Source organism: Xenopus laevis, chromosome 4S, assembly GCF_017654675.1.
Source record: "Xenopus laevis strain J_2021 chromosome 4S, Xenopus_laevis_v10.1, whole genome shotgun sequence".
NCBI lineage: Eukaryota > Metazoa > Chordata > Amphibia > Anura > Pipidae > Xenopus > Xenopus laevis.
Window position 1 is genome coordinate 62,916,182 of NC_054378.1, and position 21,952 is coordinate 62,938,133.

Here is a 21,952-nt window from a genome sequence, read left to right on the forward strand (position 1 = left end):
ATCATTAATCCATATAAGGCCTAATGTTTTTATGATTTTTAGGAGACATAATATATAGAGATCTAAATTACATAAAGATCCCTTATCTTGAAAACCCCAGGTCCCGAGCATTCTGTATTACAGGTCCCATACCTGTAGTGAAAATTTCTGGGTGAAAAATAGTGCAAAAAAAAAAGAGAATACTCTAGCACAAAGGTTCACAACATTTTATATTGGAATGAAATGTGCTGTATGAGGTTCTAACCTTTTAAGGAAAAAAAAGACTGACCTTCCCATATTTTTATCTTTCTTCCCTATAAGTAACATTGTCATTAAGCAGCATTTTTACCGACCAGGTGTCAACCCTAGTGATGTACAGTATATACAATGGATTACCATAGAGATGATGTACTGGCCAATAAAGAAAAGGGGCACCTCATATTAAAATTTACTGGATGACAGGGTAAATTTACTTTTTAATACCCTCCATAGGATGAAGGGTATTAAAAAGTAAGTTTACCCTGTCATCCAGCACCTACTGTCCTCCTATTTGTGTCTGAAAATTACCCACCCACTTAAAATGTAAGCTTTAAAGTGGACCTGTCACCCAGACACAAAAAGCTGTATAATAAAAGTCCTTTTCAAATTAAACATAATATCCAATTTCTATTTTTTATTAAAGCATTTATAGCTGTTGTAAGCTTTCAATCAAATATTGTCTGTCCCTCCTCTATGCCCTGGGCATAACACTTTGGGGGATATTTACTAAACTCTGACATAATTTTTTTAGGGAAAAAAACTTTCATGATTTATAAAACCCTGATGCTGCTAAAAGTCAGAATAAAATAGTACTCCATCTTAAACCTGCTGAGGTCATGTAGAAGTCAATGGCAGATGCCCAGTTTACAATTGTAAACAGGGCTGCCATCAGAAATCAAAAATTTTCTGGGCCCTGCCCCAGACTCCACACACCCCCAAACCACAGTAAAATAGGTAAACAAAAGTAGAATCAAATGAACCAAACATGAACGCTAAAACCCATTGGTGGCCAAGGTTCCCCCTACAAGTTAAAAAAAAAACATTGGTGGCTAGCTCCCTCCTTGCAGGTTAAAAAAACAGAGTTGGTCAGGGCCCCATAGAATTTTTTTAAAAAAAATTGGTGGCCAAGGCCCCCCCTTACAAGTTAAAAAAGCCATTGGTGGTCAGGGCCCATAAAAAATTGAAAAATAAAAGCATTGGTGGTCAGGGGCACCATAGGAAATAAAAAAAACATTGGTGGACAGGGCCCCCTTACAAGTAAAAAAAAAATTGGTGGTCAGAGGCCCCATATAAAATTGAAAAAAAAAAACATTGGTGGCCAGGGGTTTAATTAAAAAAAAAATATATTGAGTTCCATTGGAATTTACCTTAGGTTCTTTTTCCTTGTCCTTGGTGATGGCAGATTCTTTGTCTTTCTTCTATAGCAATGATCTCCTTTTGGGCTTTGGGTCTTTCTACCACTTCGGGTCTTTCCGCTGCCACTTCGGGTCTTTTTGCCGCAGTTTCCTTCACCACTTCGGGTTACAGTTTGCATGCTCTTAAGGGAGGCCTGGCTCCCCTTGCACCTTAGATTTTTTCAGGACAACTGTCCCTGCTGTGCCCTCCTGATGGCCAAAGATGCACCAGTAGCTCCCCATCTTCTTTTTTGCTGCTTCACTGCAAATGGTCTGTGCTGTTGTCACTTTTAGTACTTAATACAGATAATTACTACATGTCAGCACAGAAACCACAGACAACCCTCATTTTCTGCTTGTAAATTTGCAACAACACCTAAGTTTAGATTCTCATCAGCTGCTTGGAGCACATTGAGCATGTAAGTGTTGCAAGATGGTGGCAAGTTTGAAGTCCTGGATCAATGCTGCTATGGAGAAGCTGAAACTTTAGGCTGGTACAATAAGTTCCATATATATAAAATACTGATTGAGCTGCAGTTATTCTAGGATTTTGTTTAGGATTCTGTCAATTTGTAGTGCTTTTAGATGACTTGGACTTTTCCTGAACCCTGAGCACTCAGCTGAACAAAAACCTTCATATCACATGACTATGGACATCATAAGTCAGCTAATTTTGTTTACAGGCTATTCCGTTTTTCTTTTCTTTTTTAAAAAAATGTACTAAACTAAATATGCAGATAATGGTTTGTACTCATTCATTGTATTCCGTATTATGCCAAATCTTTTTTTCTTTGGTCAAAGCCATAAACTATGATATTGATTCTGTTTAATTGACCTAATATTTTATGTTTTTATTCTGTTTACTGAATGAGGTCTGTGAGGTTTAAACTAGATGTATATTTACTGAGTTCTGACTGGAGAGTGAATAAAATTGATGGTGACAACATGTGACCAGTTCAGGTGCTATTTGTTAAGTCATCCCATGGGACTAATAATAAGACAATGTATTCTAGAGAATGCACTGACAGGTGTTTGGATTATGAGGCAAATGCAGGACCTGTGCAGAGTACAGTCTCATATGGAATAGATTACAAAATCAGATTTGGCCAGTTTTCTGGTTACTATGGGAGAATAAAAACAAGTAGAAACAAAAGATTTGCACCTGATATCACCCAGAACAGAATTCAATATAACGAATATATTTGTATTTCTTTCAGAAACTGCTGCCTTGCTCAGCTCACAATATGTCTAAAAAGACTCCTAACTACTAAAACAGATGTAAAACCCTAAACACAGAAACCTGCATTTGTCAACAGTAGACTTCCTCTTCTATTTACTACCACTGGGTCCAGGTGACCTAATGAGAAAATACATTTAAAAGAAATCCATACCCCCAAAATGATTACTTGAGCAACAGATAGTTTATATCAAATTAAGTGCCATATTAAATAATCTTATCAAACTGGAATACATATTTAAGTAAATATTGCCCTTTTGCATCTCTTGCCTTGAACCACCATTTTGTGATGGTCTCTGTGCTGCCTCAGAGATCACCTGACCAGAAATACTACAACTCTAACTGTAACAGGAAGAAGTGTGGAAGCAAAGACAGAACTCTGTCTGTTAATTGGCTCATGTGACCTAACATGTATGGTTTGTTTGTGTGCGTGAATCAAACGACCCAGGGGGCTGCCCTTGTTTTTTAAAATGGCAATTTTCTATTTAGGATTACCCAATGGCACATACTACTAGAAAAGTATATTATAAAAAATGGTTTATTTACATGAAGCAGGGTTTTACATATGAGCTGTTTTATTCAATATCATTTTAGAGAGACCTACATTGTTTGAGGGGTATAGATTTCCTTTAAAGCAGAGCCAACTTTAGAAAAGAAGGCACCTGCACAGGCCCCTTCAACAACCACATCAACTGGAAGACTCTTGTACCCCTCTACCTGAGTTCAAAATGCAAAACATCCACTGTGGAGTCTCAGATATGATGTGACATGTATTAGGAATCAGAGACAATTTCAGGAGTCAGGAGTTTGGAGTTCAGGTTGACTCAATTGGAGGAGGGGGTCTATACAGGGGTCTTATAGTTTAAAAATGCCAATAGCAGTTAGCAAAATGTATAAACCGAACCTTTTGTGGCAAATTGAAATCAGTTATGAGGAATTCTGTAGTTTTTAATATTCAGAGAAAGCATACTTCAGTTTCTCTGCTCATGAGAAAAGCCCACAGTGTAGTGAGATTATTTTATTATATGTTTGCATATATAAATAGATTTATAAGTAATGATTAACTGGAATTTCTAATTTTATTATAGTAATTTTCCACTAGTAGTGCTGAATGCTTGTGATATAACTAAAATGCATAATTAAAATGTATCTCTTATGGGGTTGTCCCCTTTTTCAATGGCATTAATTTTTTATAGGCAAATAAACATTTTATTATCAGATATGGATTTATTGGAGTAAATTAGTAATTACTTGGACATTTCAAGATGTTTTCTAAATCAACTACAGAAAGGTTTTGTATTCAGGAAACATCAGGTTAGTATGAAACTTTCATCAGGATTTTTATGGGCTCTTATAACAGAATCCATTAGGCATACCAGTGGGAGACGAAAACTATGTAAGATTAAAAACTGCTGGTATCATGAAAGATTAAAAATGAGCGTAACTGTTACTGACAATATGTGTGTCTGTACTTCCAGTTTTATGATAGACACTGCTATATGGCATTTTAAAATATTAATATTCATAGAAAATAATATGCATTTTAAGTAACAAAAAATTGTAAACAAATGTCATTTTAGAAGACTACTTTATACATGATTTTAAAAGATGTATTTTACTCATACAATTCCTATTTACTTAGTTTAAACTTATCCAAATGGAAGAGGAAAACTCATGTCTGATTCATTTCTGCCTTTTTGGTTGAGCAATGAAACTTAACAAAAGTATCTGTTTGGTTACATATATTAAGTATATGTCTGATTCCAGCACTGAACAGGGAATAAAGTCATTACGTAAAGCCTGTAGTAGCTAGTGGTCATGAGAGAATCCAGTTTCCTCTTCTGGGAGTAGATCCCACAGATCCTTATGATTGGATTTACATGACAGGGGAAGCATCAATCAGAAGGGTCCTGACAACAACACCAAGCTTTTCCCTCCTTTCCGTAAATAACAAACCAACCACATGTGATATCTTAGATGAAAGGTCTGCAGCTTATTTATTAAGACCAACATAAACTAAAAATGTTGAGTGTAGGGCAATGTACAATCAAATTTATAAACTATTTATCTATTAACTTTCTTAACATCTAATAGCTGCTGAAGGGTACAAAGAATTGTACCCAATAGCAAGGGGCTCTCTTGCTGTCCTTCCTAGGAGTGGCTTTCCTCTGCAACTCATGCCCCTGCCATCACTTTGGCAGCAGGACTAACCCCTGTTACTCCCTACACTTGTTTCCATTATCACGGCTTCCCCAGGGCAGTCCCTCCCACTGCAACATTATGATAAAACTTCCCCCTTACCCTTCCCTGTTACAGCACTGCCCCCTTTTTTCTGCGGAGGGTGGGCGGGAGCTGTTTAAGGTAAAAGAGAAGGCTCCCTTCACTTCCTTCCTCTTTTAACCCCTTGTGTCTCCACCCACCCCAACAGTAACCCAGGAACTACAACCCCCAATCATAAGGAAAACAATCATAAGAAAAGCAATCATAAGAAAAACAGCAGAGTATGAATTCAATTGTCAGCAAATAGGACTTTATGAACAGAGAAGTTGCTAAGTAGGCATGAATAGGGATGTAGCGAACTGCCGATTTGGTGTTCGCGAACGCCGTTCGCGAACACCGGCAAAAAATGCGAACGTTCGCGAACAGTTTGCGAACTTCGAACACCCGCTAAAATCGTTCGAATCGAACGATCGAAGGATTTTAATCGTTCGATCGAACGATTTTCATTCGAATCGAACGATCGAAGCATTCGATCGAATGCTTTTCATTCATTCGAATGCTTACAATCGTTCGAACGAATGGAAATCGTTCGATTTTTAGCGGTCGAAGGAATTCAAATGGTCGAATGGTCGAACGATTTGTATTCGAATCGAACGCGAACTCAAAATGCGAACGTCGCGCGACGTTCGCGAACATTCGGCGAACGGTCGAAGTTCGCGCGAACAAGTTCGCCGGCGAACAGTTCGATACATCCCTAGGCATGAAGACACTGCACAGAACGGGTGGAAGTGGCCACCTCAGACCTGCACCTGCATCCAATATACCCTATGGGTGAGTGCTGACTTCTAATCTTCTTTTATGAAGACACTGCATACATACAGTATATATACATACTGTATGACATCTAATTTCCTATCCGCTATCTGTTCAGAAGTCAGTACAGCCTCAGGCCTTCCTTTATAAGTCTTTGGGTCTTTTCACTGACACAAATCCTGCCGGCACATGCACAGTTGGGCCAAGTTACGAATCTGCTTCAACTGTGCATGCACAAATCAGTGTTGAGACCCGAAGACTACACGAAGAGCCGGAAGATGGCGACTGGGAACTCCACTTCTTTGCATTTAAGTGTCCACATTTTTTTAAAGGGTTTATTTTTTTTACACTGAAGCACATCCCGGAGAGGGAGAAGGGGGCAATACCTGCAAGTTTAGGGGGACTTTTGGTGGGGGGAGGTTCAGTTCTCCTTTAACAGGTTCTTAATGATGTGGCTAAAAATCAGGAGCGGTAATATTAATAAAATTGTAAAATTATAGTCTTGTTTTTAGATGTTCTTTTGATATTGTAATGTACATAACCCCCAAAATATCTTTTATCTGAAAGTGTCTCTTGCATTTTTGCAGACAGCTTGGTAGAGCTCTCAGTAGCTATAGCGGGTGCAGGTCACTACTGACAATAGAAATCTATACGTACTGTATATGTAATTTTGCTATTTAACTTGACCTATACAATTAGCAGAGACTGAAATCACTATACAAAAAGCATACCAAGAATTACTAGGGGAAAGTTAGTGCAGGAAGGCACTGGAGAAGTTTATTTTTCTTATAGGACAAGGTTGCACAAAAGGTGGATTGTAATTTACCAGCAGATCTGCATTAACCAGTAAATCTCAAGAGCAGAGAACTACCTATAAAACAAAACAATTTTATTGTATTATGCTCACTTGTGCTTTATATTAATTGATGAGCTAATACGCCCCATTTTGTTTTGTGGAAAAATTTGAGAAATACTCAAAATGTTATAATTTTTGCCAAATGCATTTGAGTCAAGGAATGGGTGTTTTTAATCCTATACTTTTTTCTCACATTAAATGCATTGGCATCAATAGGGGCATATCTCATGTCAATTGCTTTGGAGTCTTTTTCCCCCAGTGCAAATCCCCTTCCTAAACATGGGATAAAAAGATGTTGTTGTTCATTCAAAAACACATAATGGCATTTGAATTTTAGTATGTTGTAGAAAGTGATATTCTGAGGTCATTTGCATTTGGCTTTCATTTTTTATTTTTTGCGCACTTTGCTTTGTATATCGCGTAATAAAAAAGGGCCTATAGAGTATATCAGTTATCAAACTCCCAATTGGTATAACAATTCTGCCTTAGTACCTTTTAGAGGAATGTATATCTTGATAATTGATTTCATTAAAACAGTTCATCCCAGTTACTTTTTTTTATAATAAAAAAGTCTTAAGTATGCTCTGGTGCTCTTCAAAATGACTAAAGTGGCAAAACAATAGAGTAGAAAAGTATTAGTCAATATGGTTCTTTTGTGTTGCACTTATTGTTGAACAGCACAGAATAAAACAAGAGAGAAAAAAAAAAGAATAAGACAAGAGAGGTTTTCATCACCAACAAATTACTGCCTAATTCACATGTTTTGTGGCAGAATATTTCTTATCCCTCTGAGACTGAATTGACATACATATATTGGAGTACAAAAAAAGACATTGTAAACATTCTTTCTTTTAGGAAACTAAACAATTGTACACAATTACTATATAACTGAATGCCTGACTTTAAAATGATATACATAAATATATGTACTGTATATTCATTAGATCTCGAAGATGAGAAGAATTAAAATGTGCAAACCAGTACTGCAGCAGTAAATGAATGTTGTTTCTTTTTTTATTATTATGGTTTACAGTGATATGTTACTTCCTTGGCTCTAACAACCGTTACAGAATGGCAACTTTACTAAACTTCTGCCATGCTGATGGATATTTTATAATATTTTTATAAATAAATGACTGATACCTTTATTTCAAGGGAAGTGGTTCTCAGATCTGTGAATTCACATAATGTTTTTATTAGTAGACATACCAGGTAAAGTTGTTGAACCGTGGCTAACAAGGAAAAATAACAAAAAAATGGTATAAAGGTGATACCTTTATTGCCTAAGAGAATCATAGCAAGCTTTCAGAATGTTTTAGTTCCTTTTTCAAGCTGAATATAATGAACCTATGGTGTTCTCTATAAATATATATATATATATATAATCAATTTTCATCTGATTCATTAAGAATTCTATGGTTTAATTATACATTTTATATATACAGTGGTGTGAAAAACTATTTGCCCCATTCCTGATTTCTTATTCTTTTGCATGTTTGTCACACAAAATGTTTCTGATCATCAAACACATTTAACTATTAGTCAAAGATAACACAAGTAAACACAAAATGCAGTTTTTAAATGAGGGTTTTTATTATTTAGGGAGAAAAGAAATCCAAACCTGTGTGAAAAAGTAATTGCCCCCTGAACCTAATAACTGGTTGGGCCACCCTTAGCAGCAATAACTGCAATCAAGCGTTTGGCGATAACTTGCAACGAGTCTTTTACAGCGCTCTGGAGGAATTTTGGCCCACTCATCTTTGCAGAATTGTTGTAATTCAGCTTTATTTGAGGGTTTTCTAGCATGAACCGCCTTTTTAAGGTCATGCCACAACACTCAATAGGATTCAGGTCAGGACTTTGACTAGGCCACTCCAAAGTCTTCATTTTGTTTTTCTTCAGCCATTCAGAGGTGGATTTGCTGGTGTGTTTTGGGTCATTGTCCTGCTGCAGCACCCAAGATCGCTTCAGCTTGAGTTGACGAACAGATGGCCGGACATTCTCCTTCAGGATTTTTTGGTAGACAGTAGAATTCATGGTTCCATCTATCACAGCAAGTCTTCCAGGTCCTGAAGCAGCAAAACAACCCCAGACCATCACACTACCACCACCATATTTTACTGTTGGTATGATGTTCTTTTTCTGAAATGCTGTGTTACTTTTACGCCAGATGTAACGGGACGCGCACCTTCCAAAAAGTTCAACTTTTGTCTCGTCGGTCCACAAGGTATATTCCCAAAAGTCTTGGCAATCATTGAGATGTTTTTTAGCATAATTGAGACAAGCCTTAATGTTCTTTTTGCTTAAAAGTGGTTTGCGCCTTGGAAATGTGCCATGCAGGCCGTTTTTGCCCAGTCTCTTTCTTATGGTGGAGTCGTGAACACTGACCTTAATTGAGGCAAGTGAGGCCTGCAGTTCTTTAGATGTTGTCCTGGGGTCTTTTGTGGCCTCTCGGATGAGTTGTCTCTGTGCTCTTGGGGTAATTTTGGTCGGCCGGCCACTCCTGGGAAGGTTCACCACTGTTCCATGTTTTTGCCATTTGTGGATAATGGCTCTCACTGTGGTTCGCTGGAGTCCCAAAGCTTTAGAAATGGCTTTATAACCTTTGAAATTGAACTCAGGTGTGATAAACCACAGTTAAGTTATTTTTTAACAAGGGGGGCAATCACTTTTTCACACAGGCCCATGTAGATTTGGAGTTTTTTTTCTCCCTTAATAACGTAAACCTTCATTTAAAAACTGCATTTTGTGTTCAATTATGTTATCTTTGACTAATAGTTAACGGTTTTTGATGAGCAGAAACATTTAAGTGTGACAAACATGCAAAAGAATAAGAAATCAGGAAGGGGGCAAATAGTTTTTCACACCACTGTATATATAAAAAACTTGGAACTGGTGCACACGGCAAGCAAAAACGTTAGTGCCTGTGTGCTGGTTTATACAAATTATGTAGTAACTAAAGGAAAAAAACGCACCAAACAGGTCTTAGCATAGTGTCAAAAAAGAACAAAATTTATTATCGACGTTTCGGCTCTGTAGATCGAGCCGTCTTCAGGAATACAAATATTGTGCACAAACATACAAATTAAAACCCTCAAAACCCGCCAAATGGTGTGGTGACGTGTATGGTAGGGAATGGATGATTCTGACCCCCGTGATGACGTAAAAGGTTACCATAGTACAATACTACATTAACATTTTGCTCGTGCAAGTCCTATCCTCACTTCACTAATTTAGCCCTAATTTATATTCAGCCACTTTGAGCCACGCTATCGTGTACCTTATCTGTTTGTCCCTTGCACGTCCCATTGTATATGACTTTGTTAACACTTCACACACATATGGATATTCCTTTTTGTTGGTCTCTTGATCTATGAGCTGAATGTTTTAAATATCAGAGAACATTGCTTCATTATGTTCAGTTTGAAAAAGGAACTAAAACATTCTGAAAGCTTGCTGTGATTAGTATACATGTATGCAGGGCCGCCATCAGGGGGGGACAGGGGGGACAAGCGTACCGGGCCCGGGCATGAAGGGGGGCCCGGCAGCGCTGCATTTTTTTGAAGATCCGGGCCCCCCTTACGAGCGCCCGAGCCGTACGTCTTGCCTCTTCAGTGCCGAATGCGGAAGTGCCGAAAAGCCGAAGCCGATGCGACGAAAAGACCCGAAGTCACGGAAAAAGCCGAAGTCCCGAAGTCACGAAGCGCCGAAAAGACCCGAAGTCACGAAAACAGCCGAAGCCGAAGTCCTGAAGCAGCGCAAAGACCCGAAGTCACGAAAACAGCCGAAGCCGAAGTCCTGAAGCGGTGAAAAGACCCGAAGTCACGAAAGGAGGCGAAGTTGAAGTAGTGAAGCCATGAGTTCAATTCTACTGAACACCAGTTTGTGGTTTTTTTTTTTTTTAATCCCCTGGCCACCAATGTATTATTTTAATATTCTATAGGCCCCTGCCACCAATCTTTTTTTTAAAACTTTTGTTTTTGGGGCCCCAATTTTTTTTTTTAACTCGTAAGGGGCCCCTTGCCACCATTGTTTTTTTTTGGGTTTTTTTTTTTTTAAAAAAAATTAATTTTCTTTTTGGTGGCCCCAAATTTTTTTAACTTGTAAGGGGGCCCCTGCCACCAGTTTTTTTTTTTTTTTCAAAAAAAAATTATTTTTTTTTTTAAATTTTTTTGGGGCCCCAATTTGTTTTTAACTTGTAAGGGGGCCCCTGCCACCATTTTTTTTTTTTTCAAAAAAATTTTTTTTTCTCCAAATTTTTTTTTTGGGGCCCCAATTTGTTTTTAACTTATAAGGGGGCCCCTGCCGCCAATGTTTTTTTTTTTTTTCAAAAATAAATTAATTTTTTTTCAAATTTTTTTTTGGGGCCCCAATTTGTTTTTAACTTAGAAGGGGGCCCCTGCCACCAATGTTTGTTTATTTTTTAGTTTTTTTTTTCATTTTTTTTTGTTGGGGCCCCAAGTTTTTTTTAACAGGGGGCCCCTGCAACCAATGTTTTTTTAAAAAAAAAAATTTAATTTTTTTTTTTTTGGGGCCCCAATTTTTTTTATAAGGGGGCCCTGACCATCAATAGCTTTTTACAACTTGTGTGGGGGGGGGGGGTTACTTTTTTAGCGCTGATGTCTGTGTGGTCTTTTAACTGCGATGTGGGCGGGATATGGGGCGGAGCTTGGTCGTCAGTGTGGGCGGGGCCCAGGGGGCCCCAAAAATTTTGTTGTACGGGGCCCCGTGATTTCTAATGGCGGCCCTGCATGTATGGCACCTTACCTGAAACCATGGCTCGACAGGGAAGTGCTGGGGTTATGGAGCAATGTCTGTGGAAGTATTAATGCATCTGTGATCCAGTTACATATATATTGTCCCAGGTACATATTAGGTATTGTACTAATATATACATCAAGAAAGAGATAAAGATTGGCGAATACTGTGTCAATGAAGTGATTAGTCAACTCATTTTGACACAATTCACTCACACATGGTGGGGCTCATTTATAAACTTTGCGTAAGGCAGATTGGTTCGCAAAGTGAATATATTTGCCCTGCGCATTGGTTATATTTATAAAGCTGAATAAAGGTGGCCATAGACGCACAGATAATATCTTACGAAACTAATTTTCGTCCGATATTCGTTGCGTGTATGGTGGAAAAAGAGCCGACCAATATCGGCAGAAGACTTGGATATCGGTCGGCTGGATGGAAAATTTTGATCGGGTGCCTTTGAAGGGACCCAAACATCGCCCATTGTTAGTGCTGAATCGTCAGATAAAGGTAGAATTCTATTGTTTCTTCCCGTATATCTACCTGTATATCTGACGATTCAGCTCTACACGTGTGTATTGAAAAAAACAATCTTTCTTGGAAGGATCTTTTCCAAGAAAGATCGTAATTGTTACGTCTATGGCCACCTTAAGTGTGGTGCAAACAGAATTGCAAATTTTTTTTCACAATGCGAATGTCTATAAGAGCATCTTAAATATGTCAAAAATCACAAATTGCGAATATTTATGTGCGCACTCTGTGACTGAATTACGCCACAACTTTGGTGGTGGAGAAAATATGCGCAAAACACTTTTGCAATTTGCGAATTTAAGTTACTGTCAACACTATTTTTGAGCACAACAACTTTCCAAATTGGGTGCGCTCACGCAAACTCCCATCTTGTTTGCGAGTCATTTGTGAAAATTATTCACAATGCGAATTCGCAAAAACCGTAAAGACGGGCAAAGCAGTGCAATATTTTAGCTTTACGGGAATAGCATGGGCAATACAACCATTTGTGAATAAATATGCGCTGCACGAACTTTATAAATGACCTCTGGTATGTTTGTCTAGTAGGTTTTATATAAATTCATAAGCTGACCTTGCATTCTGCAGTTATTAATGCAAATATGGACACTGTATATTTCTATGGATCTATCTGTATAGATTGATGTGTGTGTATTTATATGAAATTGCTTTAGCATGTTTTTATATTCTGATTATATTCTGGACTGCTAAATTTAAAGATGTCAAATAAATACTTGTAAATTCTTGTAAGCATGGCATATTTAATCTTGGTATGATTCAATTAAAACACTCAAAAAGCTAAAATAGTGGATTCACCACTATTTTAGCTTTTTGAGTGTTTTAATTGAATCATACATGCTTGCAGAATATAATTAATTGTTGTCCCTTTGAAAGCTGTATATCGCTTATTTTGAGTTTGCTGTAAGGCAAGCCTCAGGGGACAGTAACCTGCCCTTTCATATTAAAATAGGAACATGAAAATTCAATTTTGCTTGACACACTTTAAGGGACAATCACATAGGTCAAACTTTATAATGTCAGTAAGACCACAATCCTCAAAATTACACTTAAAGAAAAAATACAGCGAGACTGAGTTCATCAGTCCATAGTTATTATGTTTTGACAGCAAAATCTTTTCTGTCTGAGAATAGTTTTAATAGTAGAGAGAGAAAACAGTGCACAAGCTGCCTGGACATTTTAGACATTGTTATTATCCTTTTTTTCTAAAATTCTTGAATGTGGAGGACAGCTTATGAATACTGGAAAAATAACAACAACAAAAAAATCTATGCGAAAACAAGTGAAAAAGTGTCTTGCTTTCACTTATATATGGACAAAAGACTCCCACTTTAATTTCCACTTAGATCACTCATAAAAAGCAAGCAATGATGTGAGTGTAAGTAACCCTTTCTGCAAAATGGCACAGTAAATATGTAATTAATAAATGGCGACAGGGTGCAAATATGTGCTCTGATCCTGTATGCACTGTATATCTGAAGTTCCTGCCCAAGGACTATTTCTATTGTATACTTTTTCAAGACAGTAAGTAGATAATATGAGTTGTTATTTTTTTTACAAAAAGGAATTCATGCTGCTATAAGTAATTTATTTTTTGGAATACAGTCCAATATTATAACAAAACAGAAGTTCAACACATAAAACAATAATCTGAAAGCGGAGCCAATAAATCTTGGTCACATTGTTGGCTGTTGTGTTTTTCTGAAACCCTTGCATGTGACATACTTTGACCATCTTCATTTCTTTTCTTGATTCCTAAAGTCAGATTGTTCTTCTTATTGTTTAAAGTATGGCACTATGGTTTCTCATAGAATACAGAAAGCAATTATTTTGGATGTATTACTACCTCATGGTCTTGTTCTACAATGTGAAAATATCATTTGTAACAATGTAGCTGGGCTTTATTGTGAAAAGATAGGAATGTATGAGAACTATCTTAGAAGTTGGATGTTTGATTGTTGAGGTCACGGTATGCATTTTTTGTCTTTGTCCATTTAACCTTTAAAATAGTTACATATGTAAGCTTGACAGGAACAGGAATCTTTAAGGGTCCGATTCACTAACTTCGAGTGAAGGATTCGAAGTAAAAAAACTTCGAATTTCGAAGTGTTTTTTGGGCTACTTCTACCATCGAATGGGCTACTACGACCTTCGACTACGACTTCGACTTCGACTTCGAAACGAAGGATTCTTCCTAAAAATCGTTCGACTATTCGACCATCCGATAGTCGAAGTACTGTCTCTTTAAGAAAAAACTTCGACCCCCTAGTTCGCCATCTAAAAGCTAACTCAATGTTAGCCTATGGGGAAGGTCCCCATAGGCTTTCCTAAGTTTTTTTGATCGAAGGATATTTCTTCGATAGTTGGATTTAAATCCTTCGAATCATTCGATTCGATGGATTTAATCGTTCGATCGAATGAATAATCCTTCGATTGCACTATTTACGCTAAAATCCTTCGACTTCGATATTCGAAGTCAAAGGATTTTAATTCCCAGTCGAATAACGAGGGTTAATTAACCCTCGATATTCGACCCTTTGTGAATCGGCCCCTAAGTCTTTCACTGCTTTATAATTGCTTCTATACTTTGCTCTTTCTTCCCTAAATTTTTTACCCTTCGTTTATACAAAATCTCTCCAGTTCAGTTATATTTGATGGCTGCCGAGCATGGACAGCCTGATTCAAATCATCCCATAGATAATCAATGATATTCAAGTTGGGGGACTGTGACGGCCATTCTAGAATATTGTACTTCTCCCTCTGCATAAATGCCTTTGTAGATTTTGAAGTGTGTTTAGGGTCATTGTCTTGTTGGAATATCCAACCCCTAGCTTCAACTTTGTGACTGATGCTTGAACATTATCCTGAAGAATTTGTTGATATTGGGTTGAATTCATCCGACCCTCGACTTTAACAAGGGCCCAGTCCCTGAACTAGCCACACAGCCCCACAGCATGATGGAACCTCCACCTAATTTGACAGTAGGTAGCAGTAGGTGTTTATCTTGTAATGTGTTGTTCTTCTTCCGCTATGCAAAGCACTTTTTGTTATGACCAAATAACTAAATTTTTGTCTCCAAAATGACTGTGGCTTGTCTAAATGAGCATTTGCATACAACAAGCGACTCTGTTTGTGGTGTGAGTGCAGAAAGTGCTTCTTTCTTACCCTGCCATACAGATGTTTTTCTGTGCAAATTGCACTGAATTGTAGAACGCTGTACAGATACACCATCTGCAGCAAAATGTTCTTGCAGGTCTTTGGAGGTGATCTTTGGGTTGTCTGTAACATTTCTCACAATTCTCCACATGTGTCACTCCTGTATTTTTCTTGGCCTGCCAGACCTGGGTTTGACAGCAACTTTGCCTGTGGCCTTCTATTTCCTGATTACATACATTCCTTATAGGTGAAACTGACAGTTTAAACCTCTGAAAAAGATTTTTGTAACCTTCCCCTGAACCATAAATTCAATTCCCCTAAACCACGATACTGAACAATCTTTGTTTTCAGATCTTTTGAGATTTGCTTTGAGGATCCCATGCTGTCACTCTTCAGAGGAGGGTCAAACAGAAGCACAACTTGCAATTGGCCACCTTAAATACCTTTTCTCATGATTGGACATGAACCTGCCTATGCAGTTCAAGGCTTAACAAGCATATCCAACCAACTTGGTGTTGCCAGTAATCAGTATTGAGCAGTTACATGCATTCAAATTAGCAAAATTACATTACATTACATTTTTGCACAGTCCGTTTTTACATTTAAAATCTTTGTTTAGAAAACACCCCAGTACTCAGATGTTCCTGGGAAATAAAGACATACCACTGTTATATTTTTTGCTGAAAGTGGAAAAAATTATTATGCATACTGAGAGAGAGAGAGATTGAATAAAGTAGTACCCACTCAGTATAGCAGGAGAAATGCCTGGGTACACAAAAAAGTCACATACAGAAAAGTATGTTTTTGTCGTGTTTGTTGCTGTAAAGAAATTGTACTGTTGAGTACAATATAAGAAATAGTGCATAGGTCTAGATCATCATTAGTGGCTATGAACAAGTCAGTGCATATCTAGGGTCCACAGCTTTATAGAGAGGGTCATACTGATGAGATGCCAGTGTACTTGTGCTTAACAAGTAAAGCTTGGAAACTATGACTAGTGATGGGCGAATTTGCGCCGTTTGGCTTAGCCGAAAAATTTGCGAATTTCACGCGAAATGGCGGAAAATTCACGAAACGGTGCCGGCGCCCGTTTTTGACGCCGGCGCCCCTTTTTTTTTACGCCGGCGCCCGTTTTTTCGAAGAAAAAATTTGATGCTGGCGAATTTTTGCCGCGAATTTTCGCGGCAGCGAATCACGCAAATTCGCCGTGAATTTGCGCCTGGCGAATAAATTCGCCCATCACTAACTATGACAAAAGTTGAACAGAGATAGACAAATATCAGAAACACAATAGCAGATTTTAATGGTACAATTTAGATTTTAATGGTAGAAGGTTTTTCTGAGATGTAGTGGATTTTTCTGCTGCTGTCAATTTTATTAGCAATAATTATAGTTGTATATTTAGAAATTAAGAGAACTTTTACTTAGTTAGAACATTGTACAATGGTAAAAAGGCTGAGCAAAATATATACATTTTAATGAAACTATAGTTAAATCATATTTCATTGTAATATGGAATTAATAACATTAAAAAGTTTGTTTAATCATGTTATGTGGATAATCAACAAAGGTAAATTGGAAGTTTCTTTATGTTAGGTTCTGGTGTAAAAGATAATAAATGTGGCTCATATTCATTAGGCACATGCTAGTAATAATAATTTACTGTCCATTACAAAGCTTTATAAGGATTGTAATTAAATATAAAATGCACATTAGAATTATAATGAGTAATTAGGGAAACATAACTAATATGAATGAAAGTCCCAAAGCTCATTAAAATGTTAAAAGACAAAACCTATTCCTGCAAATTATTTTGCATATTATCTGTAACTGTGTGAATGCCTTTGCACCTAGCAGAGCAATCTACCTTCCATGACATTTATGAATTGTATACAGAGTGTTATGATATTAAACTCAACAGTCTGGTTCAGCTAAGGTTGTCTGAAATGGAATTGCCTTGCAGCATGCCAAACCACACAAATTTCACTTATGTGCTTTAAATTAAGAATTAATGTCACAAACAAAATTATGCATACAATGTACTTTAAAGGGAATACAAGTTTTATATATGTATATATGTATATATATATATATATATATATATATATATATATATATATATATATATATATATATATATATATAACAATTTTATTTCTAAGAAAATTATCAGTGCAGATACATTTTCAAAGGAATGTTGGTTTGACAGACAAGATCTGTCTTGAGACCTTTAAATGTTAGGCCAGCTGTAGTGACTGGCCCCTTAAACACTTCTTTAATTAAGTGAAGTGTTTGTGAGTTCTTGGGATCTCTACTTCTATTTGTTTACTTTGCAAAAAAAGAGCTATAATTACCAAGAAATACAACCTTTACCTTATACTTGATCTTAACTAAGATATAATTAATCCTTAATGGAGGTAAAATGAGCCTGTTGGGTTTCATTTATTTTTAGTAGACTTAAGGTATGGAGATCCAAATTATGGAAAAAATACCCTTATCTGGTAAACCCCAGGCCCTGAGCATTCTTGATAACAGGTTTCATACTGTATTACATTTTTTTAGAAATATAGTGGGATTTATTTTCTAAGGATGCTTAGATACTACTATTGTTCCAGTTGGTTTGATAGTTTGTCGCTTGCACCACTTACTACCTGGTTTGGCTGACTGCCAATTTCAACCCAAAGGCAGCAAAAACAGAACCACCACTACCAATATGTATCAGATAAAGCATTTATGTTTGTAGCAAAATATCTTTTGAAAGTAGTTTCATAATATATCCCCAAAGCCACAGAACATTTTTGTGCTTTCAGTTAATTACAGATGCAATTGATACCTAGATGATACCCCTACTCTTCTTCCTCTTTATAAAAAAAGTGCATGGTGTATATTGTATCTATTTATCTTTATATGATTTAACTTTATTATCTGACTGGTTATCATCATTGAATGTTTCAAATATATCATATTAATTGTGTATTTTTTTTTTTGTAGTTGCCCCTACAATTCTGGAAATAACACCAACTGGAGTTTCATTGGGAAGAACGGGTTTGATCAGGTGTGAAACAGCAGCTGTGCCAGCCCCAGTGTTTGAGTGGTACAAAGGAGAAAAGAAGTAAGAGGCTTTGTTAAATATTTTTCTTTTAATTAGCTTGGTACTTGCACATTTTGCATGTAGCATAACTGAACATTAAGTGCAAATGTTATTCTGTATGTATCAGTTTAGAGAATTCTCCCACATTGCCATAAGCCATCACAATGCAGATTATTTCAGCAAATGTTGTGCACTATACACACATAACATTGTGTAATACACTAAGGGGGTTATTTACTAAGCCCCAAATGCAAAAATCACGAAAAATTCTGGATTTTTTTTATAAAATCGGGCTTTTTAAAAATGAACAAATTTTTCGGAATTTATTAAACCCCGAGGCCGGAAAACTCCAAATCTGAAATCCCGGCATCTCAGACCTGTCAAGGTTGCATATAAGTCAATGGGAGTCCCAATGATTTTTTTGATTTGCGCTGGGTCTCGTGCCAAAGCCAGAAGTTTTCTGAGGTTTCGGGTGAAAACCGTGAAATCGTGAAAATCGGGTGGAACCTCTGAAAAAATTAAGAAAATCTGAGTATTTACCGCAAAGGAAATTCTCGGGAAAATGTAATAATAAATAAGCGTTAAAAATCTGAGCGGCTTAGATCGGAGTTTGTAGCAGCTAATATTGAGATAATTTCAGACCTTGATAAATAACCCCCAAAAATAATCATCATCTTAGAACTGTACAAACAACAAAAACAACTCACTGCTCACTGGTTATCACTGCTGCCTTGCAGCACTGGGGTCCTAGTTTTGATTCCAGCCAGGGCACTGCAGGGACTTTGCGTATTCCCCCATAGCTTGTATGAATTTTTCTCCAGGTACTCTGTTTACCTTTCACATTCCCACACTAATAAAACTGACCAAATTGCATGCATGCGTGATAGAGACATTAGATTGTAAATTTTTGTGTGGCATAGACATATGTCAATGATCTGCAATTTCTATGCTGTGGAATATATTTGCAAAACATTCTCAAAAAATGGTTTGAAGGGGGTTAATGTATTATGATCTGTTTGACAATATAGTGTTATTCTATGTTGGTATTAGGCCATAAATTAGGCCATAAATTCACAATCCACGATTCTTAATAAACTTTGCATAACAATTATGTGACTTAAAAACATATTAAGGGGATTATTTATTAATATAAGTCTATTTTTTTCTGGTCAGATTTTTAAAGGGAAAAGCACCATTTTTTGTGACTTATCTACTCCAACAAGTCACAGTTTTTGGAAAGTCCGAAAAATTTGTGGGATTAAGATTTTTTCAAGATTTTATAGTTTTTTTCCCGCACAAGAAATTTTCTGAAAAATGTTTTGATAAATTTTATCGATAATATAGGAGGGAAAGGGATTTGGCAAGAGCAGTTTTTAGAAAATAGTGAGAACTTTTCTGATTTTGATAAATAACCCCCTTAAAGTAGATTAAGTAGTTTACTGTCCACATCATTCACTATATATATATATATATATATATATATATATATATATATATATATATATATATATATATATATATATATATATATATATATATATATATATATTTATATATACTGTGTTATTATGTAACATAAATAGCAGCCTACCTTATATAATATATTAATTTCCCAAAGTGTTGATCTATTATATTTAGTATCTATTAATTTGTGATGTATTTCTCTTTATACTTTTAATGGAAACTGTCAGTGGAGAGTAGAGGCATGCTTCACAGAGCTTATGGTCATACAATATTACATTTATTATGAAGATAAATAAGAATTATCTGTGCTGTAGTCTTCAGCCTGATTTTTCGTTCCTGCATTTTATTTTAGAACTACAAAAGTAAAAAATAAACCCAGGAATAAGCCATCCTTCCCTTCCTTCTTTCTTAACTTTAGATATTCATCTTTTAAATCTGCGGATTATTGTTTCTCAAACTGGGGACTGGTCCTGCTAAGGGGCCCCAAAGTAGTAGTAAAGCTTAAATAGAGTTAATTTGAGAGTCATAATTGATATGATGATTTTATCAACTCTTTCTAAGGCAGCCTTAGATACAGTATATTGAGTTGAATCTCTTGACTTTATAATTGTAAATCTTTTTCTACTTATTCTTTGACATGTCATAATTGAACTCAGCTAAGATGTTTCATTATTTTATTCTTTATTTGTTTTTAAAACCGACAAAAATGCTTATTGGGTAGGGGTCTCTGTTGACTTCTTTATTTGTAGTTTTGGTGGAGTGATTAAATTTTACATTAGCAAATGTTGCTATGCCTTCAGGACTTGTAGGCATTAAATGCACACTTTTTATCTTCCCATTTAAATGCTTGTGTTTTTATTTGGCCACAGGGATTTTGATTTGTTTCAATTATGTTTGTTTCCCTTGAGACTACCGTGAGAGTAATAGTTGTGTAACACCATTTATAAGACTTTCCATTAATCACATGTGATTATTCCACTAAATGTTGGTCCCAGTCTGAACTACAGAAATGCCCTTATTGTGCTGAACTTTTTCATCTTAAAAAAGATTTTTGTCGATAAAAATTTTAATTAATCTCAAAGGAGATAATCACTAGTTCTGATAGCTTATTTGCCATTTTAGGGAAAAATAAACATAACAAACTGCACCCAAAGTTTTTTTGCCTAATTAAAGGAATTGTAAGTACAAGTAACTTTCCAAAATGTATTAATAAAAAAAGGATATCAATAAAAAAAGGAAGTGCTGCTGGGAGATCAAATCAGCAGACTACAAGTAAAGTGTACATACTCCCAAAGTTTGTGTGTGGGAAACTTAGTAGGGAACCCCAGTGGCAGAAACGTGCTCTCTCTTTAGGGTGCAGAAGAAAAGGGGGTCCTTGTCAGGGCTCTGAAGAGCAAAGCGTGCTCTTCTCAGGGCACGGAAAACCAAAGGGTGTCCTTCTCAGGACTTTGAAGAACTGCCATATAAGTGGGGATTCCCTTCAGCAGTCCAGAGGTCATCAGCTGTGGTATTGCAGTGAAGTTGCTCCTGGCTGGCAGGCTACCAGTATCAATGCAATTTAAATGTATAGTGTCCTGCCAAATAAACACATCACCTCTTCCACTGTGTATGTGTATTGGGGATCGGAGAAGTTCCCAGGGAGGGGTATTACAGTTCAGCTTGTCTTGACCTTGGGTGGAGGCACGTCATAATAAAGTGTACCTGCTCTCCTATATAGCGGAGGCACAGGACTCCTGTAGCGCCACACGCAACTAAATGTGTGCTAGATCTCATGCAGTAGCAGAAGAGTGCAATACTTATTATTTGCTTAAATGGATTCTATGGGAGATGGCCTTCCAGTAATGTAATTTTCACAGTTCATAATCTGCTCCATCTTTAGGTGAAAATAACCAAGGTTCGCTTCTTTCATATTAATGATAATATTGTTTTAAGGCTACGTCTATGGAGATTCTCATTTATCTAGCAAAGTTAAGTCTAAAGCAACTGAAAACTCTGAAGGTTAAGTTTCTTAAGACTTAACTTTGTTAGATACTGTTTTAGGGATAGTATTGGGGATACTATTACTATTATTAATATATTACATCTCTTGTATTTGCGTGCAGGTCTAAAAAAGAGAAAACAATATTACTGTATTTATATAAATATATTCTTGAAATTATTATTCTGCTTACAATCCAATTTACAATCCAATTTTAATAAAACACTTTTAGCTTTTCTTATATATATATTCTCTCCATGGGAATGTTATTGTGTCATAGACACCAATAGCTGTCACACTGTCTTTTCTGATATCAATGCATTCAATCATAAAAAGCCTTCAATTTTTTTTTCTAAAAAGGAAGGAGGATTCTGTCACCATAATCTACTCCTCAGGATTAGAGTGTTGTTGTGGAGATACT

At 36.4% G+C, this 21,952-nt stretch overlaps 1 protein-coding gene across 3 annotated transcripts in view; it reads left to right on the forward strand.

Moving 5' to 3' along the window:
* Window positions 1-21,952, forward strand: part of LOC108715513 (neuronal growth regulator 1) — a 314,986-nt gene that overhangs the window by 201,790 nt on the left and 91,244 nt on the right. For all 3 annotated transcript variants that reach the window (XM_041561332.1, XM_018260737.2, XM_041561333.1), the window contains exon 5: window positions 17,990-18,110. In XM_041561332.1, the coding sequence (XP_041417266.1) occupies window positions 17,990-18,110 (121 nt within the window). The remainder of the gene's footprint in view (window positions 1-17,989; window positions 18,111-21,952) is intronic.